The following is a 27402-nucleotide window of genomic DNA, read 5'->3' as shown; positions in this document are numbered from 1 at the left end:
CAGTGATTGCAACTGCAGACTGTAATTGTCTAGTGACTGAAGTTCTGCTGTGGCCAGCTTCATCATTTTGTCAGCTCACTAATAAGGAGGTCACCTCAGGTACAAGATCCTGGATTTACATGTGGCAGATGAGGCAGTATTATGGGAAATCTGCCTCTAAGAACAGGCTTGTGTTGCATGTTACAACTGGCACCCATTCTGTGCTTCCATAATTGACAAGAAATGCTATTATTAAGCAGGTCTGTTGAGATAATTAGCATTCAGGGTTGCATTTTTAATCAGACTTGAGTCAGATAATTTATCACAGCAACAGCAAGCTGTCAGGTTCATACAATAAATACTCATTAAGGATGAATAAAGATTAAGTGCAGCCTGCAACAAAATTAGGTAAAGTAGTACTTATGAATCGTCTCACTTCAATATTTGCTGTTAATAATTTGATGCAATATTGGCAAAAAGATCAGGTCCTCATTTGTGCAAGAGGTGATAATGTTGCACTGAGGTGTCTGTTCAGCATTTGTTGGAGGCTGAAACTTTATTCATAATTGATTGCCAAAAAGAAAAAAGAATATTAATTTTGAGCAGCTGATTTCGTTTGACTACTCCAGCTGTCCCTCAGTAATAGGTTGACACATGAAACAGAAAAGCATTCCATCTTGAAAGCAGAACTAATTTGTTAGCATTACTACACTCTGAATTCAAGGCAACTCTGTTATCTTCCAGGGGTTCATGCGTGAACAGTTTGTGGCACACTCAAATAGCTTTCAGTTAATTAAAAAGACCTGGCATGCAAATGTGTCCTGACAATAACACACTACTCTGTGTCATGTGTCTCTGTGTTTAAAATAAGTATTGCTGTAGGTGTGACACCTTGAGGCACTCCAGTGACAAATGTAGCCAAAAATCCAGAAGGAAGGTCTTCTGCATGAGGCCAGTAGTGTAGCCAGAGGGGGAAGTGGCCCAGTAAGTACTGCAGGCACCCCAATGCCCTATATAAATGACCGCCACCCCCCGCACTCTCTGTTGGAATGGTTCCAACAGTGAGTGGGAGGGATCATTTATATAGGGCATTGGGATGCCTGCAATAGTTACTTTGCTGCTGCTCCTCTGGCTGTACCACTGTATGAAGCCCGTTCACTTCAATGGAACTGTGCAGAGGCTGTTTCCAGAGTGCTGGATTATACCCCAGTCACTTTCATGGGCAGTGCCAATGTTAAATTCACATAGACAGTTCATTGTAATTTTAAACAAAATGTTTTAATCAAGAGTTTCCTTTCTGATGGAAAGGTTGAAAGATGCTCTGTGACTTTTGACTGCTCACAGTATGTAGAACACTACATGCACAGCACATGCAGAAATGCTGTACAACGCCATATAGGCTACGTGGATGACTTTGCCTCCTTTTTAATTTAAAAGGTTAGCAGGGGAAGGGGAATATGTGTTGGGGAGTGGACAGCTAAGGCAATGGTTCCCAAACTTTTTAGAGGCCATAGAGACTGTTGCCTGATTTATAAATGCAAAGGGGTGTGGCTATAATGGTGATTGGGCAGCAGTGTTTCCATTCCAATAGCAGCTTGTTTAACCCTGAATGCTCTTTGCACTGTCAGTTTCATGGCAGATCAAAAATTGGGTCATCACACACTGGTGGATCATGACACACTGGTATGTTCCAGACCCACATTTTGGGAACCACTGCTATAAGGTGAGGGGGAGGGAGATAATAATAATAATACAGGTATTTCTATACCGCCTTTCTTGTTCCTCAGATTTCTCCTCGGACTTTATTCAAGGCAGTTTACATAGGCAGGCAAATTTAAATCCCCATAGGGAATTTTACAATTTGAAAGGTTCTATCTTTCAAGAAACCACAACATTCAGATGTTTCTTTCTTTGATCTGGTCGCACATTCTGGCCTCCATCCTCCCACACTCAGAGCAGATGGAATAACTCGGCTCAGCTTGTCAGCTGCTTCAAGGTCGCACGGTGCCGGTAGCCTCGAACTGGTGACCTTCAGATGTTATCTTCAGGCAAATGGAGGCTCAACCCTCTAGACCAGACCAATGGCCTGGTTGCTATTCAGTTCCAAAGGAGCAAAGGTCCTATGGTGTCTGTGACTGGCACCCCTAGAAATACGCTGCTGAATAGGCTATCATACAAATACTGATGGACTACAGAACTATGGAATCTTAATAATATAGGCTGCAATCCTATCCACATTTACCTGAAAGTAAGCCCCACTGACTATAATGGGACTTATTTCTGAGTAGATATGCATAGGCTTGGGCTCATAGACTAGCTATATACTGAGTGAACTTGACTAACGAACCACGATAATACATGCATCTTTAAAAAGTGGCAAAAAAGCCACTTGACAAGTGCTTCTACTTTGGTCAGTAATGATCAGAGAAATCAGCAGGCAGAATGAAGTTGATGATCTCTGTTGTAAAATTTGGGGCAGAAAAATAAATCACATTATCCCTTGCAAAAGCAGCAACCTTTCACTGACTGTCATTTTCGTAGGTGTCGTTCTACTGGAAAAAGTGCAAGCCTACAAAATAAACACATCTGTAGTTTTAGCTTGCAGGGATACATTTTTCTACACTGACCCAATTCTTGACACTATTTTCCTTGTATGATCTTTCACATTTTCTTTCCATAGTGTATGCTAACGCCAAGATTACTGCTGGCATGTGCTTGGAGGCTTGCCTGTAATTCTGGGAAGGTTACTTACATTTTTAAAATGGGTACAAAAGAACTCAAAACCTTGGTTGTGTCAGCTGGGCAAGAAATAGCCAGAAGAAGCAAAAGTCCATCATTCAATCCCATCAAGCCTTGTCATATCAGTTTCTAAAAGGGCAAGTAGTCTGAAATATTCCCAGCACTTACAGTAGCTTGTTTTGAAAATATACTACCTCTTTTCCTTGGATCTGGAATACAGACCATTCATTGTAGAAGGAACCATAAAGTGCTTATTTCTTGTGGCTGAGCTTCAGTAATTTTCCACAGGCCAAATTTGGGATGTAGACAAAAAGGTTACATTGATGTTATCAAATGCAACTTAACATACATCAGTCATTAGAAGGTGGATGCCACCACAGTGGATATTAATTGGAGGCAATTAATTGGAGGCAAGCTAGACATGATGTAAGAGATCCACAATTAACCGATTTCTGCCCAGCCCACAGGTGTACACATTTGATCCCTGTTGGATATATGTAACATTGGGTGAAATGGCTTAAGATCTTCACATTAAAATGTAATAATAATAATAATAATAATAATAATAATAATAATAATAATAATAGCAGCAACCATGGAGGCTCCAAATCTAGTTAGGAACACAGCTTCAAGGGAAACAGATGACTCTTCCTCTACACCGCTTTCCCGATTAAAATAGCACCCATCACCAAAACTGCTAAGTGCTTTGGGAGGAAAACCTATTGATACAGACAAGGCAAATAGAAGTTTTCATACAGTGGTTGGGGCCTTTAGAAAGGATATCAAACGCACTGATTGTACACTATTGTACACCGATTTCAGTTCCATCTTGCATAACATGTGACAGTGTCCATGTGATCTTCTCCCAAGGTGGTTACTGGAGAAGGTTCCCAAAATGATCAGAGGGCTAGAGCAAATTCCTTCCAAGGAAAAGCTACAATATTGGGGGGGGGGGGGAAGATGCCCAAGGAGACTTGCATACCCACACAGATTGAAGCTTATAAGATTCTACATGGTGTGGGGAAAATGGATAGAGATAAGATTTTCTCCCTCTGTCACAACACTAGAACAAAAAATCATCCAAAAGAAATTATGGGTAGGAGATTGAGGGTGCAATTCAATAGCGCCCTTGGGCTGACGCAAGTCCCTTGTGCCCTTGTGTCGAGTCCCTTGTGTCGAGTCCTTTGTATCAAGGAGGGTTGCAAAGGTAGGCTGGGGGAGGCTGGGAGGAGGTGGGAGGAAGGCGTTCCTGGGCGGGCAGTGGGAGACCCTGGGGGTGGTTGGGCGGGCGGGTGGGCAGCAGGAGGTGGGCCTGGGATCCGGCAGTAATGCTGGATCCCAACCACCATTCCAGGGGAGAACAGAGCGGCTTCAAGCCACTCTGCTCTCTTTGGACTTGTGCCACCTCAAGAGGTAGCGCAAGTCCGAGGAGGCCTATAGGGGCAAGGGGAAAAGTTTCCCCTTGGCTCTGGCTGAGACACTTCTGGCTCCTATCCTGCTCTGGATGCAGTGCAAGCCTCTTGGCTTGCCTGTTCCAGAGCAAAATAGGATTGTGCCCTGGGGGTAGTAAAAGGAAGTACTTCACATAGCTCACAATTAATCTGTGGGATTTGCTTCCATACAGTGTACCAGCTTGGACCAATGTACCAATGAAGCAGCACAACTCAGAAGCAACTTCCACATCAGATCTCATAATGCCTGGTGGCTTCCTGGTTGCAGAGATTCCATAACTCACAAAAAATTGTGTTGTGGTTCACAACACACAGTTTGGGAAACACTGCATTAAAGTGTAATCATTTTCTTTAGTGCGGAAACTAGGAAGAGTTACTGTCAAGTTTTTAAAAAATGTATTATGCATATCCTTGTTCTCTTTTATTAGATGTGAAGCTTACACATTTTGATTCAAGGTATATTTTTATAATCTGTACTAAATAGTATGTAAAACAAGACTCCTGGGTTGTTCATTTCTTTGAGGAAAAATATACAGGATAGGGTTTGGAGACAAAAAGGAATTCTTTTCTCTAGTTCTTCCTAATCCACACCAGCCTTGGGGGGGGGGGCTGGTTTAATGCAAACAGTCTGCTTCCTAAACAGAAGTGTAAATCAGATATTCAGCCATCATCCTTCCAAAAAGCAAGTAAATGTTATGCTTCTACATGGTCATAAGCAAATACTGAATTCCAGAAACGTTGGGTTGGCAAACAGCACAGTTTGTCTCTTCTTGAAAGAGCCTGTCCACCAGTTTTAATGTCTAATTTCCTGCTCTTGTCTTCTCTTTGCCAGCTCACAGTAAGGAACATTAGGAAACTTTTCTTTTCTTTCATGACTTAAATATTCCCAGGGAGGTTTTTTCCCCCCACTACAACTGCCTACCCCATTATGTCCTGTAGTCTACTATGCTTGCCAGAACTCAGCAGGTAGCCCACATGGTATGCATTTCTGTATGAGAAAGCAAACCTGATGTGGACAAGATGTTGTAAAGTGAAACCTACAATTTGCCCAAAACTGAAGAAAAAATATTCACCTCAATAAGAACAGATCTATTTTTAAATATTGTGCTGAACAGACACTTTCAACCTGACTATATCAAGTGTATTGATTCAAACAATGAACATGTTAAGTGAAGGAACATAATTATAAGTTTCTATAGTTGCAAATTCCTTTATGGCATTTTTTTTTTAGATTCCACTATATAAATTAGGCCATTTCTCTCCTGCAGATCTACATGTGTATAATTTCACATAGTGAAGAATCTAATTATGTTTGAAAACAAATTTTTCACCTTCAGAGTCATGGAAATTGGTTGCAGATCAACAAACAACGGGAATTGTCCTAAATTTACAGCCCAATCCAATCTAAATCCCCATTCGGTGATGCAGTGGTGCCAGAGTGGTTTCTGTGATATCCCACAGGGCACGGTTTCTCAAACTGTGGGTCGGGACCCATTAGGTGGGAAACTTCAGGTGGGTCCCCATTCATTTCAGTATTTTATTTTTAGTATATTAGATGATGCCAACATGGTATGTGACTGCATTTGGGGAGATCTGTACTTTTAACAGGCTAAAATGAATATGCTTTTCATAATGATAGTCAATGGGACTTATTTCTGGGTAAGTGTAGATAGGACTGCAGCCTAGGATTGTTAAAAAAATTTTCCTGCTTGATGATGTCACTTCTGGCCATGGCATCACTTCCAGGTTAATGACATCACTTCCGGTGGGTTCCAACAGATTATCATTAAGATTAAGCCCCAGCAGCTACTATGGCGCAAGTCTGAGTTTCTCTGTAAAGGCCCCTGAAGGGGATCTGGATTCAGCATACACTGCTGCCACTGAACCTGCCCCCTCCTGGCCTAATCTGCTCTCTTCCCTGCCCTGTCACCACCTCATTCCACCCATCCCTGCCCTGTTCAATTCCCTCCTTGCCACCCGCCAATCTCCTGCGCTGGCAGATTTCAGTTATCTGCTGGGATGCAGGAGGCTGCTGTGGCTTCCCCACCAGCAGGCTTACAGCATGTGTCAGTGGAAGCTGCTTTACAACTGCCGTAAAACAGCCTCCACTGGCACAATGCTAGGTACGCTGGCACCCGGGGTGATCGGATTGGGCCATCAGTCTAAATTTCATGGTTTTATAGGATTTTTTTTTTTTTTGCAATGTGATCCCCAGAATTGTGCTTCTGCCAAGGACAAAGGGGGGGTTTACACTTATCTACAGCCAGCGCCAGCCTCTGAGGGGAAAGGAGTCTGCAGACCCCTCTGTAGGGCTTCCCAGGTCTCCAAACATCTGAAAAGAGAACAAAACAAAAACAAAAAAAAACCATCCACCTCCAGTTTTGCAATGAAAACTGAAAGTGGGTGGATTTTTTGTTACTATTTTCAGCATTTGGAGCTGGCAGAGAGGTCTGCAGGCTCCCCAGAGCTCCTAGGAGGCTGATACTAGATAAGTGTAAAAAAATAATCCTTGTCTCTGGCAGCAGCATGATCCTGCGGATTGTGTTTCTACCTACCACCCTTCCTTGCCCCTCAAGGGTTCAGAGGCAGGGCTTCCCAGACTGGTGGGTCACAACCTACCAGGTTGAGAACCCCTGACTTACAACGTTAAGGGTGCAATCCTGAAGCACCCTTGGGCCAGCACAGGTCCCTTGTACTGGCCCAGGAGGATTGCAAAGGTGCTGTAAAGTAAGTTTGCACCTCCATTTGAATAGGGGAGGCTGGTGGAAGGACGTGTGCCAGCCTCCCCATGCTGCCAGGGGCCCTGGGATGGGTGAGTCTGCACCGGTCTTTCCAGGCTGGCGCACTGGTCTGGTGGGGAGGGCAGGGAGGAGGCAGGCCTGTGAGCGAGCATGGAGTGGGAGGTGGGGCCAGGATTCAGCACTTATGCCGGATCCTAGCCTCGTTCCTGGGCAGCCTGGGGCAGCTCCAAACTGCTCAGATTTGTGCCACCTCTATAGGTGGCATGGATCTAAGTAGCCCCATTGGGGCTGCTGCAGTGTTACCCCTTGGGTTACCCCTTGGGTTTCCCCTTGTCCCTTGGGCTACCCCTTGGGTTTCCCCTTGTCCCTGGCTGGCTTGCGCTCAACCCCAAACTTGTGCTGGATACAGTGCAGGCCTGCCTGTTCCAGTGCAAGTTAGGATTGCATTGTAAAAAAATTTTTTTAATGCAATAATTAAACATGCAAATATACAGATAAAAACACATCCAATTGATCCAACTAAAGAGAGATCAATAGTAAAGAGAGATCAATAGTCAAGGTTAGGGGAAAAATTCTTCCCTGAAACCCTGGCGAGCCACTGCCAACATCAACAATACTGGGGTAGATGGACCTCTGGTCTGATTCATTATATGTCAGCTTCCTATGACACTGTAAAAGGCTTCAGTGTCTATGTGTTCAGTCATATTTAGCCAACCGGGCATCCTTCAGGACACTACCAACCTAGTGACATAAGCACTCTATCATATTCTGAGAACTTTAAAAAAAAAAAAATTGAACATGTTTCTGTGAGGGCACAATCCTAACCCCTTATGTCAGTGCTTTCCAGCACTGGCACAGCAACCAATGGGACATGTGCTGCATCCTGCAGTTGGCTGTCACTCACAGAGACCTCCTCAAAGTAAGGGAATGTTTGTTTCCTTACTTCAGAGCTGCATTGCCCTTATGTCAGTGCTGGAAAGCACTGACATAAGGGGTTAGGACTGCGCCCTAAGATAAGCAAATCTGATATTTTTTTCATAGTTCTGAATACATAACTTGTGCTTAGAATAAAAAGGTTTTGCTCAAAATGTAAACATCTCTGGGTATAAAACAGTTTAATATTATGTGTCTGGGGTCTTTAGATCAGTTCAGTAGGCTAAGCAGGTATTGGATGCTGTGATGGATAAGCTGCAGTGATTGGACAGTCTTATCTGTAGTTTATGCTTAATTTTTTTACTGTTTGATAAACTGTGTATTCTTTGGCTGGTGTAAAGGACTTTTCCATTTTATTTTTGTAATTGTCAATTTTGAGATTTCACATTATCCTATTATGGATGAATAAGACTCATAATTTGTGTGGTGTGCTAAAAGCCTGCAAATAGCAGAGCGCCTTGGATGGAAAAGTCAGAAAATCATTGAATGCATTCATAACAATCTTCAGGCAATTATACTTGACATAAATTTAGTATTAAAGCATTTTCAAGAAAGCATAAATGCCTCTGATTACAGAACTGACCTTGAATTTGGTGGCAGCATTGATATCTAGGCATGCTTTCTTGGACACAGAAAGTGGCTATTGCTGATATACAAGTTTAAATGAGAGAAAGATAGATTAAATGGCGGGGGGGGGGGAATTCTGACCATGAGAAAAGTAGCTGAAACAAGTTTTATAGGATCTCTGTACACGTCCATTCCGGAACCCCCAGTGGATTAAAAAAATCAGTGAATACCAAATCAGTGGAGAAATAGCTTTAAAAATCCACTTTCAGGTTTCTTGCGCCTCCATTGTCACCCAGAATGTATTGATATGGTTGTTATACCACATTCAACCACTAGATGGGGTGAATAATGAAATCTAATGCAATGAAATTATAACACAGGCCTACAAAATTGAGGGTCAGAAAAGTTTTTCCCAAACTTTATGGTGGTTTGATATGAATTTGGGGTGCTGATTCCAAAAATGGCGTCTGTTTTGCCCTATCACATCTAGTTTTGGAGATATAGCCTCATTAGTGAATGGTTCAAGCAGCTTCCTCATGAGAGAGCCATGGTGTAGGCTTCCTCATGAGGAAGCTGCTTGAACCATTCACTAAAGAGGCTATGCCGTTTCTCCAAAACTAGATGTGATAGGGCAAAAGGAATGCCATTTTTGGAATCAGCACCCCAGATATACCCAGGAATTGGTGTAACATTTAAGGAAGTAAATTGTGTGTTGGCCTGTGTAATTATTTAACAGAACAAAGGTAGGAAATTGGATTGTAGTGCTTTTTCTGTGTTACATGGCATTTCAAAGTGGATCTCAGTATCAGTGGTTAGTCAAATCAGTGAATACTACGTCCCACCTGTATGACACAAAATTTATTTAAATGTTATTGTTGTTTTTAATTACTAGTTATGGTTGCATCCCACGTAGTTTCTACTATGTATCCAAGGTGGCATACAAAAGTAACATTGCAAACATTCCATGGGAGATATTATATATTCATGTTTAATATGATACTCCTTAAGATAATGGCATCCCTGCTGTAGAGCTCAACTACAGCTACAAAAAGTCCCTTGGAGAAATATGTGTATCTCCTTTTTTTTCCAGAATCACAGCACTTGCTTTAATGGGAACAGGAGCTATATATAATTTTATTTTTCCCCATAGGTACTGTATATACTATCCTTCCTCCAAGAACCTCAGGACAGTGTACAAACCTCCTCCACATTTTCTTCTCCTAACAATAAGCCCCTGAGATGGACTAGGCCAGGGGTGTCAAACACGTTTCATATAGTGGGCCAAAGTTTGCATTATTGGTACCTGCTGAGGGTTGGAAGTGACATCATTAAGCAGATAATGGTCAGAAATACCGTAGATACGTATAGTACATGAAATTTTTGCCAAATAATCAAGCTCCAATTCTCACTTCGCCTGATCTCCGGGTTAATCAGAGGGCAGAGCCTTTCTGAACAGTTTCCTTTCTCAAGGGGCAGGCAGGCAAAGCTCCTTAGAAGCAAATTGTTAACCTTTTATTCTCCTTCCTTCTGCTGCAGCCTGGTTCTGCTTTGCAAATGCTTGCAAAGCAGGTCTGTTTTTTTTTTTGAAACACCAGGATGGGACCCTCCTTCCCAGACTACAATTCAGTGCACCAAGAATAACACCCATGGAAAGCAGTAGGTCTACTTCTGAGTAAAAAGGGTTGCAAATATATGCAGCTGCATCTCTCTGCTGTGAATTGAATTGCACACTCCCAGTTATGTGTTATGGATTGTATGTTGTACGTAGAGCTTCTGGCTTAACACACCAGACACCTGAAAGGTGGATCTGATTCATGGATCTCCTGCAGTGGTTCCCAACCTTTTTCACTGGCATATCCCTTGGCAGCCCATTTCCATAAACTGTACCCTTCCTATTAGCAAATTGTTTGTAATTAATAATACAAGCCCTCATCTCTCCCATATGAAAGCCCAGACTTCATGTATTTATTACAGTGCTTTCTCTTTTCATCTGTTTGAAGAACAGAAGACTCTGCCTTTGCACTGTTTTGCACCAGAAATGTGCTGAGAAATTCTGGGTGATTGACCACTTTCCATATTACGTTTCAGCTTTTTTTACTGTGCTGGTTTTCAATCACTGGTTCATACATGAATTGATGACCAAAAACTAGCTATTGGTGGGGCTTTCACAGCCAACTAGCTACCTCCCTTCCTGCCTTGCTGGTCCTTGCAAGGCATTCCTGTCTTGCAAGGCATTCTGGAGCATGACCTGCATTATGGCATTCTTTTTCAAGTACCCCTAAAGGTCCTGTTGAGTGTCCCTGGGAGTACATGAATACCAGGTTGGGAACCACTGTTCTACTGGTATGTAGTTTACAGTGCACTTACTCTGATAGTGTTTACAAAAAGGTGGTGAAGACCAGAATTTAAAAAGAATATAAATGTATCTTATGATCTTTTACTATGTTTTTAATAAATTAGAGACTACAGTTCTTAGGTAATAATTAGAGGTAGATTATTTTTCAGGATCTGGCCTCCCGTAAAATCAGACAAAACTATAGTCAGACACCCCCCTAAGTTTAACCCCTGACTGATCTGAGGGTCATAGAAAATTCCATGATTGTTGGCTCAAAACCTGCCTTCGACTTATCTATGGGGTTGACTTATGGGGCGGGTGTCTGCAGTGAGCACTTGGTTCTCACATAGAAACTCATTAGCTGCAAATGACAGAAAAGAAAATGTGCAGATAATATTTCCAAGATATGAGAGAGCCCAATTATAATGGGGGGCCAGATAAAACCCTTACCAGGGCCACATTTTTTGCATCCTGATTGCTATTAGTCTATTTTCATGTTAGACGTGGCTCCTAAGTTATATTTCCTCATTAATTCTTAAACCATCTGTGGCATTCTCACTTTTCTTTAATGTCTGTTTGGATAGATTTTGTAGAATGATTGTGATCAGTTAACATTTGATAGCCTGATGTCATATAGGAGATTTAACATTTTTAGGCCTGTTTCTTCCATTAGCTTTTGTCTTACATCATTACCAGGAGCTGTACTGAGTAGTTCCCCCTCCTCCCTGGCACTTATTTGTCACATTTGCAACTCCCAAAAACTGGTTTTAAATTTTATGTTTTTGCTTCTTGTGGTCATGCTCCTGCCATTAAATCATGTTACACTGGTGTTAATTTTCCACTGTTGTGCTGAAGATATGCAAATGTGATTGCACTCTTAATCCTTGTCACCTGTTTTCTCCCAAGTCTCTGAGTAGCAATACTGGGCAATGAGCATTGTTGGATTGTACTGTTGCCCTGAGGACTGACCTGGAAGAAAGGACCTGGGCAAAGGAGGGTAAAAGCCAACTCTAAATGTTTGCCGGGACATTCATGCTGAATTCTGTTTGGTGACCCAGTGGATCAAAAGATTCAGATCTCATTCTTGCTTGGGATCCTTTTTTTCTACTGATTTTTAAAAATTCACTATTTGGTGTCTTAGCTCCAAGTGGTACCATAGCTGTTTCTAATTTCTGATGATATTTGCAAACAGTTGATACAAACCTTATAGATCAAAATATGACAGTGAGCTTTAATTCATTTTTAATGCTTCCTTTTCTGGCTTGTAACCAAGTTCCGTGTTACTGACATTATTTCTGTTTATTTCTGTGTAGGAATCTTAAAGGTGAACTTTTAACTGTATTTGGAAGTGATCTGGAAAGAGCTGGGAAGCTCTCGGTTTTCCAGTGGTTTTGAGAAATGGGTGAGATCACATGCTAGAAGTCGAGTATGGAGGGGGGGGAGTCCTGTATCTGCAGATCCTGTACCTGCTATTTCATTTGTTAGCAGATCCATGGGCTCCCCCACACCCCCTCTGGATTACAAGCAAAACCGGAAGTGATATTTTTATGCCTTTAAAGGAATTATGAGGGCCAGGGAAGTCCTCATGGCTTTTCTGCCATTTAAAGGCATAAAAACATCACTTCTGGTTTTGCTGAAAAACCAGAAGTGATTTTTTTTTGCTTGTAATCATTGCCCCCAGAGGCTGCGGGCAAACGCACACAGCCTCTGTGGGGCTCAAAAGAGCCTCCAGAGGGCAGAGGGCATCCCTGTATCTGCAGATACAGGGGCACACCTGTACACTGGGTGGTAGATAAGCAAGTCTGCAGGAAGTGTATCAGTCTATGTATGCAAAGATATTAGAAACTCTAAAGTTGTTTTTGTTTGTAAGGATTTTTTTTTTGCACTTCAAAAACATAATATAAATGCATAAAAAACATTATAATATAAACCAGTGTCTCCCAAGGACAATGAAGGGAAATCTATCCTATTGAAACTTGTAATGTAAATGTATTTACTGATGTACTCTTATAGCCCAATCCTATGCGTATCTACTTAGAAGTCAGTCCCGTTATAGTCAATGGGGCTTACTCTCAGGTAAGTGTGAATAGGTTGCAGGCTTACAACCCAATCTGAACCAGTGCTAGCACAGCAGGACCACATGGCCTATGTTGTGTCCATGCTGGTTAAGAGGAGGCCGGAGGTCTACTTGAGGTCAAGGGACATTTGTCCCCTTACCTAGTCTAAAGCACCAGCCTGCCTAATGGGCTTCCTCGGATCTGCATCAGCAATATAGCTGACTCAAGTCCGAGATGACCCCTGGGCCTGTCCCACCCCTGTTCTGTCCTCCTCCTGCCCCAGTACACCCCTTCACCTCCACCCTTCACTGCCATCCCCTGCCCTTGTGCCCCTTGGCTCTGCATTTACTTCTGCCAGCAGCCAGGGTTCTGGATGCCATGCTGGCAAAATAGCACAGGCCTTCCTGCCAGCACTGCTTGCTTGTGAGTGGTGCAGAAACTGCTGCACCAGCAATAGCGATAGTTAGAATTGTGCTGTTAATCTCTAAATTGAAAATGTTATACTTATTTGGAGCTTGTATTTGATAGTAGGATAAAAATGCATAGTCGATTCCATAGAAACAACTAAGCATAGTTGAAATCCACAAGGTAAGAAGTCATGACTAATCTTGTTAAATTTCACTAGGATTTAGGAATTCTAAATTGCTTAGGCTTTTTTGACAATGAATGTTGGATTTTAAACTTCAGGATGCAATTGTTTAAAGTTTTATTACAGTCAAGGATCCATGCAGTATTAGTTTCAGGTTCCTAGGAACTCAGGGACAAAGCCCTGCAGTGAATCCCCTATGGCATCCTCACCTGGCTGCTCATGGCACAGTTAGGTACTATCACTGCCACCTGTACTGAAGTTTCAGGGGTCATCCTAGCCAGGAAGAAGCTTTGATAGGAATGGGTCCTTAGCTAGTATCCAATCTGATTGAGTCCTGATGCCACCTTGCTCCATGGCATCAGTGAACCGGATTATGTATTTGAGGCTGCAATCTTATGCACACCTTGGGAGTAAGGCCCACTGAACACATTGGGACTTACTTTTGAGCAGACGTGCATAGGATTGCACTGTGAGTCTTCTGCAAACAAAAACAAATGCCACCTGCAAAAATATTCAGGCAAATGAAAACCAGTGGCTTTTGTTTTGTCAATCCTGCAATATTTCTTTCAATAGAATTTTTTTTCTTGTCAAAAATTCCCTGCTTCTAACCACGTCTGACCATCTGTGACCTACTTTGTCTGTATTAACAGCAGGGAATCTGTTTGCCCTGTTTTTAAGAGTGGCATATTTGTCTGTGCCCAAATAAAACAACAGAGATGTTTTCATAGACAAAATTTTTTTACTGTGAGGAGGACAATGTAACTGTTCCATGCGAAAGGGTCCTGTTTATTCTGTGTTACCATAATAGATTTGCAAAAGATCCTCTGACATCCTTTTGGTAGAAGGCAAAATAGTGTTGGGTGAGCAAAGCAATGAATGCTGCCCTGCAGAGGGCTCTGTTATACCATATTTTGCATGCAGTGAGTGTTGGGGGGGGGGATTCAACATACAAAGCTTTCAACAGTCTGGGTTTAGTCTGGTAAACAGGCTAGGAATTGTGAGCAAAGTCCTTTCCTCAGGCTTTGCACCAAGCATGAGATCAGATGACTCAGCCTGGACTCATTATTTTAATAGCCTACAGCTAGTTCACATAGCAGCAGGCGTCCACCCAAAAAGGGCCATTTAATTGTTGAAACTTAAACTGGTGCATAGGATCTGCGATTAGAGCATTCAGATATAGGTATTAATAACATTGTTTGCCTAGGCAAGCAGGAAGCCCAAAATGCTGATTTTTGTAACAGTGAATAAATAAATACGTCGCCTTTTGCGTTGGGACCCAATTAAAAAGCATGATTTCATTTAACCAATGTAAACTGTCAAGGCGAGTGATATTTGCCAACGTTAACTAATGCAGCTGTGCTGTACATTCGGAAATTAATTAAAATGGCAATTTATACATTTTTTCCCACTTATAAAGATTGGGCCTTTTAATATTATGCTACATATTTTCCCTTCCATCATGTATGCCTGACGGTAAGCTTGTACTTTTGTTTCAGCTGTATTGTACACCTCCTTCCTGACTGTTTTGCAAGCTAATTATTGCCCCCCCCATCTGTGCAGGAATGATGATGAAGCAGATCAAACAATCAAGAAACTTCCTGCTGTCTGCCAGAGACATTCTTATTCAAATAGCAGTCCTTTCCTATCATAACAGTCTATTGCTCTCTTCCAGTAATTCCAGAGGAAGTGGGAAGCAAACGAATAATTGATCCCTTCAACTACACCAAGAAACCACTACTTAAAAGATGGTTTAATTGTTTCACAGACTACCGTAGGCAGTACAGTAAAATATGCAGTCGTAAAGTGACTACTGTCATTTTAGAGCAAAATGCCATTAAATATTGGATTTAACGTTCACAACAGCTGGAGAAGTAGGTTATATCTCTATGGCAGATCAGCAGCTGCCTCTAAGAGAGGATGGTTTGCAAAAAAAAAAAACATGCAATGAATCTATGGAAAAGATTGGAATTTAATCCAGAGGCAAGGAACTGATGTGTACACTAACAATTTTCTTTATTTATATAACGCCATAATCATACATGCTACTTTGCACTGAGCAGAGGACACTGCCCCAAGGGGCTTACAATTTAGATAAAGGATGACAAAATAGTAATGGAAGGGAAATGAAGGCACAGTTAAGCAGGGAGGAAACTAAGGCTGCAGTCCTAACCACACTTTCCTGAGAGTAGGCCCCATTGAACAAAATAGGACTTACTTCTGAGTAGACCTGGTTAGGATTTTGCCCTAAGTGGGCTAATGAGAGTTGTGGGTTTGGGCCCTTCTTTCTTTAAACAGCAAATTCAGTGTGAAGGGCCTGATTTGCCTTAGGGCTAGAGCACTTAGGAGGCATAGCTTAGTGGAAGTGCATGTGCTTTTCACATGCAAAGTCCAATTATTTGTAGTTCCAGATAGGGCTGGGGAAAAAAAACCCTGTCTCTAACCCTGGAGTGAAACCATCAGTCAGTATAGGCAATGCTGAATTAAATGGGTGTGACTCAGCACAAAGTCATTTATAGTGCAAGCTTTGCATGCTTACTCAGAAGTGTGCTCAACTGAGGTCAATGGGACTTACTAGGTAAGTACATATAGGATTGTGCCCAGGTAAGTACATATAGGATTGCAGTTCTAATCCATTCATGTTCATAAGCACTGCAGGCAGTGGGGTGACTTGTTCCCGCCATACCTTTTTCCAAATCAAAATGCCCTCTGCAGCAGCCTCTGTCTGTGCCTCTGTCTCATCAGCCTGTGTCTTTAGTTTGGTTGATCAGTGGTTATGCTTTTAACTTTGTTAGGAGTGATATTTATGTTAAAGCTTACTTCTCTGACTTTCTTCTGACAGCAATTGTAAATCACACTAATAACAAATCAGGATTAAACTGGCACACCAATTTTGTTTTAAAAAGTAGCTTATCTCAGAAAGTTGTGGTTAACAAATTAATTTGTTGAGTGATAGATGAATTATGAAGGTGATGTGTAGAGTAGGCGGTAGTGATTGACAGTGTGAAAGAAATTATGGAGTATCTTAAACATAGTGTGCATTCTGGATAATTGGATTTCCCGTATCCCTACCTTCTTTGATATATATAAATATGACACATCTGTTATGCCTCATGATTCAACGTGCATGTTTTACTTCTCCCGCTGCGTTAGATAAATTTAATGTCCCATAAAGTGTCTGCATAAAAACAAGTAGTAGTTACAGTTTTTGCAATGATGCAAACTTTAGCCTAACACCTGATCCACTTTGGAACTCAATGGAAAAACCAACGCACTGTAGATGATCTAATAGAGCTAGCTACATCTTTGAAACTCAAGTACTTCATGATGGCTACAGTCATTATTTTGGCCAATGGCCTATCAGATTCCATACCCAGCCTGATACTGGTGCCTAATTTCAGTGACTACCTTCAAGTGGTGGCAGTGCTAGTCAGTCCAAAACATACTGACTGCTGCCATTTGGGGGGTGGCGGAATTGCGTAACAATGCCATTTGTGTGTCCCATCACCATGTAAGTGTGATGCATGGGACAGGTACATTGGATTGTTTCCAAAGATGGCAACAGCCAGTGCCACTGCCACAAGTGTTGATGACCACTGCCGCCTTGACCTTGAGAGGGATAGAACAAAACACCCTCTCTCCACAAATGGAGCACTACCTCTCCACAAATGGTCACTGACCATGATAGGTTCCACTGAAGAAACTGGAATTAACTTCCACATTACGGTAGGTATGTTTACTATCAGGCTGCTTGTGTTATATCATCGAAATATGCTATGTTAATCACAAGAATCAAACAATAAATTGTGGTAGACTCTGGTTTCCCATGGTTTGTGGTTGCCTCATCTGTTACGTGAAAATCCCCTTTTTCCTTTTAGTTGTAATTTTCTCTCTATATCTGGTTATGTTACTAAAACATCTTGCAGGCCACACTTCTCCCAGCACACGTTTCCAAAAACTCTGGTCAAGTCACAAGCTGATACAACCTCCACCTCTCCAGGAAGCTACAACCTCCACCTCTCTAGGAAGAAGTCTGGCATAGTAAATCATTGTTTGAGTGTCTCCTATTCATTGTATTGTTTTAACTCAATCACAGTTTAAGTACTCTATGCAAATTTGAACTGCTTTCCTGGGTTACTGTATTGCGTAAGTTCCCCCAGCTAGGAAGACAGTCATTTGACCCTATTGAATTTTGCTGATAATCCTTTCAATGTTTTACATATTCCAAGTACCCCACTGTGTGTAGTAAGCAAGCACATCCAGGTCAGCTCTAGGTCACATCCAGGTCAGCTCCAGGTCTTGAAAAAACCCCTTTTAAGAGAGGGCTTCTGCCCACATGCTGTCTCTCTGGCTCTCCCTCCGTGTCAGAGGGTCCTCCACAGGACTCTTCCCCCCCCCATCCAACTGCTCTACAAGTCAGGTAACTATCTCGTGTCTGGGACTTTTTCCTTTCTCCCCCCCTTTTTTTCTCCCCTTCTCTCCCCATCTTTAGTTAGCATCTAGGTTTGGCAGACCAGGGACCCCTAAAATCCTTCCCTACAACCGTTCCCTTTCTAATTTCCTCGGATGCACCAAATACTTTTCACATGCAACCACCATAAAGCTAGGTACACTAGATGCAAGTACTAGGACCAAGACTCATCATTTTTCATGTGCATTATGTTTACCTGTGTGTTTTTGTAATAAAAATATAATCTTTTATTAAAAGTTAAGTTTCTTTCAGTCTCCTCCTTAAGCTAAAAGGGATTTCTCTGCTTTATGCCGTCTTGTTATCCAGCCTATGGTCCTGAAGTTTCCAATAAGGGCAGTGTAATTATTCCCCTATACAAAACAGCCCTTTTTGGTAACGCATCTACCAGGTTGTTTTCTACGCCCGGAAAATCCTCTTGCACTGATAAAAGGTTACCTTGGGTATTTCCTCCAGCCCTGGGAGTATGCAGTCATTGTTTGAGTTTTGCTTTGGCTGGACAATCGGTTTTTAAGCCTTTTCCTGTTCTGTGCTGAATCAGTCTCCTTGGTTGACCCACCAGTCTGCTCCTTTCATTCACCACCTTTCACATCCTGAGGGCCACCATAATCATTTTGCTTGTTTCTATAAGGATTCTGCTCAGAGGTTTGCCTCTTTGCAAAGACTCCACCCCCTTTTATTGTACCCACTTCAAGTTTGGAGGCTTCCTCAGAAATGAATGTTAAAAATCATAGTGAAATCTTTCCTCTGCACTCCTTACAGCTAGGCCTTCATGTCGTTTCAACAACAGCTGTATAGTCTGGAATAAATTAAGCAATTAATGGTGTGTTTCGAAATATGTTTAAAATGCAGCATAAATTAATTTTATTAAAGAGATTTTACACTGTCCAGCCCGATAATGCACAGTATATCTTTTAAATGTTGTTTTATTACTATACAATATAGTTAGGTATGTCAACCATGTTGCAAAAAGGATGTGAAATGAAATATAAGCATCCATAAAACTATTTCCTATGATTAAGCAGTAACACATCAAGTATGTATTGTTAGCAGCAAGTGATGACTGGTTTGTTAATTAATGACCCAAAGCAAAAGCAAGGCTGATGAATGCCCTAACAAGCTAGCTGTTAACTGCTGTGAAGGTGAATTCTGGGATGATAATTGCGACATTAAACTGTTCTCAGTGGTTTATTATGCCGTTTTTATTCAGCCTTTTGAAAAATTAGTCTGGGCAAGCTAATAGCTGTTTTCTAGCAGCCAGAATAGGGGACATTTCTTCTGGTTTATGTAGCAATCCATACAAAATTGGTTCTTGTCAGTAATTAATGACAAGTTCGGTAGTTCACTGTTAAAGGTAGTCAAGAGGTAGTTAGTGCAGGGCTAGGGAATGCTTGAAAGGATTGTCTCAACTTCTCCTAAAGCAACTTCATCTAAAGCAGGGGGTGCCCAAACCTCGGTCCGGGGGCCATTTGCAGCCCTCTGGGACTTCCAATCAGGCCCACAGGGAGCCCCAATTCTCCAGTTCTCCCCGTTCTCTGGCCCTCTAAAGACTTGCTGGAGCCCATGCTGGCCTGAAGCAACTGCTCTCAGCCTGAGGGCAACTGTTCGACCTCTGACGTGAGCTATGGGACGAGGGTTTGCTGTTTCACATCTGTGATGCAGCAGAGGCAGCAAAGGAAAGGCCAACCTTGCTTTGTACAAGGCCCTTTATAGGCCTTGAGCTATTGCAAGACCTTCATTCATTTATATAAGTTTCATCTCTAATATATTTGTTTATGTTAATTTATTCAAATTTTAAATGTACATTCTTTTTTTCTAGCCCCTGACACAGTGTCAGAGAGATGATGTGGCTCTCCTGCCCAAAAGTTTGGACACCCCTGATCTAAAGCAGTGGTTTTCAACCTTTTCCGTCTCACAGCACCCTCACAAGGTGCTAAAATTGACAAGGCACACCATCAGGTTTTTAACAATTGTTGTGGCACACCAGTCTGCTGATGGAGGGGCTCACATCTCCCAATGGCCTACTAATAAATGACCCTTCCCCAAACTTCCACAGCATACCTGTGGACCATTTGTGGCACACCAATATGCCGCAGCACTCTGGTTGAAGATCACTGAATAGATAGAGGAACTGCAGTGGGGGGGGGAGCACAAAATTGTATTTGCCTCCTCAGTAGCAAGAGACAATCTCTTTTCCTTGCAATTGACTAGCTACTGGTTTTAATGGGTGATTTGATGGTGATGTTATCTAGTTTGCGTAATCTATCAGCATTATAAATGCTTTAATGTTAGAACATTTAATTAAAGGCTGTCTGTATTTTGGGAGTCTGATACTGTTTAAAATTGTTCTAAAAAGTCCTTTAACCTGTATAATGTAGCAGTGGCAATCCTGGTACTATCCTGGTTCTGGTAACATATCACCTGGTCCTTGCCACAACGGTAAGCTGCTGCCCCCCCCCCTCACTGGCTGAGTTGCCACCCCCTGCCTCCATTCTGGAGGCCCAGGGAGGCCGTGCACAGCCTCCCTGACCATCTGAAGGCCTTATAAAACCTTCAGAGGGCCGAAAACAATCACTTCTGGTTCCACAGAGGAAACAAGAAGTGACTTTTTATACACTTGGAAGGCATTCTGGGGGCCGGGGAAGCCTCCCCAGCCCTCAGAAGGACTTCTAAGGTCATAACATCACTTCCAGTTTCCTCCATAAAACTGGAAGTTTTTCAGCTCTCTGAGGGCTTTACAAAGCCTTCAGAGGGTTGGGGAGACAGTGTGCTGCTTCTGTGGCCCTCAGAATGCCTCTGGGCAAAAGGCCCTCAGGGGGTGGCCCTCAGATCAGTGCACCAACCAATTGAGTGTAGCAAGGGGTGCCATGGCAGGGCGGATGGCAGCACAACATCTCCCCTCAAGCCTGGTGCCCGGGGCATTTGTCCCCCTTGCCCCCCCTCCCAAAAACAGGCCAGTGCCTATTCATGGTGAATGTCAAAAGATTTATTGGAAGCAGTAATATACTGGTAGGTTACTGTGTGTGCTGTTGACAGCATGAGAAAGCAAGGGTACTTGAGTTAGGGCAATTATATTTGAATAGGACAGGAGATATAACCTTCCCAAGTTACTGACTGTGGGACTCAAGTCCCTTCTCATTTCGTGGGTGTAGGCTGTGCAGCTCACACCATCCTTTGGAAAACCAGGGTCAACCAGGAACAACTTGTAAAAACCAGGAAAACATAAAATGCTGAATAACACCAAGCATTTGTGCTTAGTGTTCAATGCTACTGTTTTACAATAATGTTTTCTTTGCAATTGTTACTGTTGTAACAGGTTTATGACTGATGCAGCTCGACGAGAACAGGAATCCCTGAAGAAAAAAATTCAACCTAAACTTTCCCTGACTTTATCAAGTTCAGTGTCCCGTGGGAATGTATCTACTCCTCCGCGCCACAGCAGTGGAAGCCTTACTCCGCCAGTCACACCACCCATTACTCCTTCCTCATCATTTCGTAGTAGCACACCTACAGGTAAGAGGAGATGGTTTCATTGAATCGAGTTAGCACTGCAGTATAAGATGAACTGTTGTCGATGAGCACACTACAGTAAAGATGAAAGAGAGACAATCATGCTTGCTTTGTCAGGTTCTCTTGGATCAACATAAGGAATGTTGTGTATTTCGGGACCAAATGCAGTTTCTGGCAGGTGTGACATTTCGTAGTTCCTCTTTTTTTTTAGTTTTCTCTTTATTTCGAAACAGATCTGAGTGGCTGGGGCATTACTCAGGGTAAGAGGACATAAGTCCCCATACTCTGAATTGCACTCCCCCACCAGTATGGGGAAGAGATCAGGTTTGGAACTGGGGTAGGGGCAAAGTGCTAATCCTCTCTACCATGACTCCACCACGTCCTATGACCCTCCAAGTTGCTGTTTAAAAAACCAAAACCATCATTCCTGGTTATGCATTTTGCATAACATCTAATTTGACCTTCAAGCTATATGTTACTCTTTTCTCTCTTCCTTGTAGGTAATGCTTATAATAATTCTGTTCATTACAAGGATCACTGATTGTATAAAATGCTAGGTAGCCTGATCATAGGAACAGAGAATTGCGCTTTACACAATTTGACAGGGATCTGAAAGAATAAAAAATATATATTGATTGTCAATACATAAAAACAAGCATTCAGAATTTAAAAAGATTTATTAACATATGCAATCAACTCCAAACACTTTAAGGCATCAAGTTAAAGTCTTCATAAGGTATTTGATGCTTTCTTATGAGATCCACAAGATCATCTAATTGGTCTTATTCATGAATACTTTGTTTTTAAATATTTTTTAAACCTTTTCTACTGAAAATCTAAGAAACTAGACTTCAATTTAACAGACAAAATGCTGTCTCTCCTCTTCTAAGGAGAGAGCAAATTAAAACAAGTAACTCTCATGTTTTTATCTTTTGCCTTATTTAAAGAAATCCATTAAGCTTCTGCAAGCATAAAAGGGAAATCCAGATAGCTTTTTAATAAAGTAGTAATATAAAATATTCCATCTGTGATGGACAGTATGTAAATGCATTATTAGGTTATGTAAAGATATACATTTTGGACAGTAGTCTTTACTGGTAAACATGGCAAATTGATCTGATATTTATTTCTATAGGCAAAGAAAGTGTGCCTAGTTATGCCTCTGCCAGATTAGATTGCTTGTATACGAAGAATATAAGAAACCATGAAGCAGTCTAGTGGGTAATGTTCTTGAACATGCACTCTCTAATAACTCAGTTTTCATCAAACTTTCAAAGCAGGTTATTTACAGTATAGATGTTCTGTAGTGCCTCTTTAAAGGATAATCCAGTTGAACAATGAAACACCCTGGCTATGGACTTTTTGAAAATCTCTTCCCTGAAAGTTTTCAGCAGAAGATTAGACTGCAGAGGTTTTAAATATGGAACATTCTAACTTGAAAGGTAATTGGACTTTGCTTGATAACTCTTAGAACTACTTCTAAATATCTCATCTTACACCCAATAAAGCATGGGCCTTGTTTCAACTAAATTTAGCCATGCTTAAGTCCCACCACAATCATTGGAATTTAAGTGCAACTGACTTTAACTGGATCGAGGTAATGAAGTTATAGTAAATGTGCCTTAATTGTAACAATATGTAGCATATCTCAGAAAGACAAATACATTATGTTTAGAGTAAAAATACTCTATATATAGCACCTCCATTTTACATGCCTATGTTAAATTTATGTTAAACTGATTTAAACCCACAAAATCAGAATCATTGTTGATGTTGCATTTTAATATAGGTTAAGGTTTTAAATCTCTGAATGTTAAAATATTTGTGTGACTTGAAAGGATGGAGTTTCCATGCTGACTTCAATTACGGTAACAAGATTTTATACTAAGCATCTTTCTGAAGTTCTCAGTAACTTTAATGGATAGCTCATTTTTAAATGAAAGACGCCACTGACTATTGCTACAAAATAAGTATCCCATATATTTGGTTTAATTAAACCCCTTTCTGAATGGTAGCGATTCCATGGATTTATCTGAAACCCGTAATTCCAGAACTGTTTTTTCATAGTTGCTAAAGATTTTATTGTTAACGTAAGTTTAAAATGTGAACTAATAGCTTGGGATTGGATCTGTGGTCCCATTATAAATCCTGAACCAAGGGTTTAATGCTGCTTTCTACATTTTGAATGACCTTATTTTTTTTCCCACAAAATACTTTTTAAAAATTTGTTTTTTTTTAAATCTCACTCTGCACCCCCCCTTCCAAAGTTCACAGTTACTTATTTCTCTTTATTCTGTTCCACTATGTGCATGTTTGCTGTGCTTTCCAAGGTTATATATTTTAGAAATATTCTCCTTTGTTAAAGAATCACTCTTGGCTACTGTTTTGTATTGTAGTTGTAGTTGCATAAGGTGCTTTTATCTTTGCTTGTCAAGTCACCTTGCCTACCTATGTGGAAGCTGCAAATGACGGAGGCCCACCCTGAGAGCAGAAGGGAAATAGCATGTTTGGCTAAACAGATCTCACTCATCCATCATTGAACTTGAACAGGGCACATGGAGTCAAATTTCTGTGATTGCTCCATCGTAAATTTAAATAATCCAGACCACCACAGTGCTGGTTCTGACTTAAGAATTATTGGAGTTTGAGCCCAACATATCAAAGTGACTGATCTGACCATGTGTCCATTGGGAGCACCTTTTTAATGATATCATTTGTGGTGGTGCTGGGGAGCTAGACACACACTCCATGTGTCATGCTTTCCAGGCACTCCTGGGTTTAGGGAAAACTAAGGTATTGGTTGGCAACCTTCAGTCTCGAAAGACTATGGTATAAGCCTACAGCACCCGGTATTCCCAGGCGGTCTCCCATCCAAGTACTAACCAAGCCTAACCCTGCTTAGCTTCCGAGATCAGACAAGATCGGGCATGTGCAGGTACAGTCTATTGAGGCAGCATCCTAGCCTGACTCCTGAGGGTAGATTGGGTGCCACCAGATTCAAGGCTCTGCCTTGACCCTCTCCTCCAGTCTAGTATCAGCCCTTTTCCCCAGTACTGAAACCAGTAGTTGGCAAACTGAATGGTGGGTCCCTTGACAATGCTTGCCCTGAGCTCCTCTGCTTCCACATGAGCACATGCATGCATGCTTGCTTTCTCTCTCACTTTCCAAGACCTTTCCACTTCTACTCGAGGGCAGTCTTTCAGAAAGTGGGAGGCAGTGCATTAGAGCTTTTTTAATGACACAGGCAAGTAGTTGCTTTTTTAAAAAAGGATATTATAAAGGAAAAGGAATTGGACAATGGACAAAGTAGATAGTATTTGGCCCCTGGTACATTCTGCTCCCCTCACCTCCAGAGGGTCCTCTGAGCCTAGGAGAGGCTGTACACATCCATCCATGGCTCTGCTGGGCTCAGACTGAGCCTTACAGTTAAAAAAAAAAAGTGACTTCCAGTTTTTTGGTAAAACTGGAAGTGATATTTTTAATGTCTTATAAGGCATTAGGAGGTGTGGGGAAGCCTCTGGACCCTCCAGAGGCAAGGAGAGCAGAGCCCCCCTCACCTCTAGAGGGTGGGAGAGCATTCCCTGGTATCAAGGGTTTCAGTTAATTTTTTTTTTTCTGGCCTTTGAGGGATTTGAACCTCCAACCTCTGGCTCCGCAGTCCAGCACTCTATCCCTTACGCCACAGACTGTCTTCATGGTTTCAGTTAATTACAGGGAGTTCCAGAACGGAACCTCCACAGATACTGGGGCACACCTGTATTTGAAATTGAAGGCAAAATAGAATAAGGTCAGAATGGCCAACCCAATTCTACCTATGGTTCTTCCTGTGCTGATGCAGTGGGGCTGGTATGGCTTCTGCTATATCCCATGGGGTAATTTCAGTTGCTGGAGGTCTCCTCAAGATAAGGGGACATATGTTCCCTTGCCCTGGGGTAAGCTCCAGCAGCTGCAATGGGTCCGTGTTGACCTGTGCCAGCTATATAGCCTATCTTCTTCATCTATCAGTCGGTAGGCTCAAATCTAGGAAGCCTTCTCTGGCACTCGCACAACATCTGCACAACAATTTTAACATCAATGCCCAATGGAAAGCTAAATGGGCAATCCAATGCCCAGAAACTGGTAGATATATAGACAATCCTACACTTAAGGTGCCAAGTTTCGACTTACTTCACCAGCATTGGAAAACTTTGAATAGGATCTGTACCCTACATGGTGTTTGTCAGGACTCAGTGTTTAAATGGGGGCTAGTATCTACCCCTCAGTGTGATTGCGGGTTCTCCCACCAAACCATGTACCACATTGTGTCTGGCTGCAAACTGAGGGCGTATACTGGCCATGGTCTGACTTTTTCTATGACGGTAACTCTGTCCTTGAATGGGTGTATGAACTGGACATTGACATTTGATCTAGTCTAGCTGATATATAAGTCCATGTATTATATGCCATACGCTAAATAAATAAGCTGGTGCAAGTCTGTGTTGATTGGTGTTGGCAGATCAGACTCAGGAAGGAGGATAGAATATGGAGGATTAGGATCTGCCAATCCCCATCACAAAATAGCTGGCATGGGTCTCAGTAGGCCTGTGGAGGCCAAGGTAGTGGTGGAGGAAGTTAAAGTTTTCCTTACTTACCAGAGAGAGTACCAGTAAAAGCCAGCCTGGTCTCCTGCTGGCTTAGAGATGTTAGATGGGATGTTCGAGCACATTGGGCTGTTAGAAATGTAACATGGATAATGTCTGGAACTTCCATTTAGAAGCATCTTTTGCCTAGTCCAAGGTCTAGTATTGTGATGGTTTTAGTCTTCGGTACATATGAGAGGCCAAATTCAACGACGATCCATCCCCTGTGTCACCCAGTGCACATTCACCTGTGCTGGCTGGCATGGGAACTAGATCCAGCAGGCCAGCGCACATCATTGTACTGATGCTGCAGGCTCTAGAGTAGTTGCAAAACCAGAATTGGAACTGGACTTTTAGTTATAGTGGAGGACTAAGGTGTGGTGCCAAAGACTTTGTGGAAAAGGTGGACTTTAGGAAGGGATTTGAAAAAAGTGAGTGAACTGAAGAAGTATCTTGTCAGATTTCAGTGAGGCTGTTTCAAACATAATGGGTGGCAAAGGTGAAAGGACAGGATTGTTTGAGGGAGCAGGATACTTTCAGATGACTAAAGATGGTGTAGCGGAAAGAAGGAATGTCGCAGGCAAAAATGTAGCAGCATATGAGATCTGAAGAATAAGGCCATGGAGGGCTGAGAAGGTAAGGGCAAACAACATGTGCTGGTTCTGGGAGCAGGTAAGGAGCTGGTGAAGATCTGTCTGCCCCCATTTGAAGCCATTGCTGATAGCAGAATCATACCAATCCCACATTAATGTTCAGCTATATATAGTATACCGGGCATTGTTTGCTCAGTGAATAGGGTTGAATGGTGTTCAGGATGACCTGGACTTGTCCAGATACTGCTTTGGCGAGATTTCAGCCTTAGGCCCTCAAGTGGCAAACATAGTGACCTACTTCACAGGTTTGTAAGGATCAGGAAAATGTTATCTACCCATTATCCTTCAAGAACTGGGTGGGCTACAAAAGTCAAATAAATAAAAACAGAATTTCCATTCTGTTGGTGCAGAATTTTAAATTATTTTCCCCACAAGGCACACCCAATCACTTGCACCATAAGTCAAGTTCTTAAAAAATAAGCATAAACATATGTCCTTTACTCAACCATAGCCAGAATGCTAATGGGCTAGTTGGTGTATTGCCTTAACAGATTCTCAGAACTATATTTAAGGCACTTTGGACACTTCCTCTTAAAAAAATGACGTCCCCATGTTAATTTTCTTGGAGAAGTGGTGTTTATTTTTAATTTAGACTAGCCCACTAAATTAGGTGCTCTCCTACAGAACAATTTGTACTGGTAATAACAGTGTAGTAATATGAGACTTCATTAAATAGTTCTTCTATTAAATCTTTGCATAGCACTGGGCTGGGTGCCATTTTTGCAGGTGAGTTATGGACTATGCCAAGTAGCAAAGTGTGAATT

At 41.9% G+C, this 27402-nt stretch overlaps 1 protein-coding gene across 1 annotated transcript in view; it reads left to right on the top strand.

Moving 5' to 3' along the window:
• Positions 1-27402, top strand: part of JAZF1 (JAZF zinc finger 1) — a 168447-nt gene that overhangs the window by 126813 nt on the left and 14232 nt on the right. The window contains exon 3 of the mRNA XM_066630991.1: positions 21173-21369. Coding sequence (XP_066487088.1) covers positions 21173-21369 — 197 coding nt within the window. The remainder of the gene's footprint in view (positions 1-21172; positions 21370-27402) is intronic.

This window comes from Tiliqua scincoides, chromosome 5, assembly GCF_035046505.1.
Source record: "Tiliqua scincoides isolate rTilSci1 chromosome 5, rTilSci1.hap2, whole genome shotgun sequence".
Lineage (NCBI taxonomy): Eukaryota > Metazoa > Chordata > Lepidosauria > Squamata > Scincidae > Tiliqua > Tiliqua scincoides.
The sequence above is the reverse complement of the archived record's forward strand: the minus strand, read 5'-3'. Positions and strand labels throughout refer to the sequence as shown.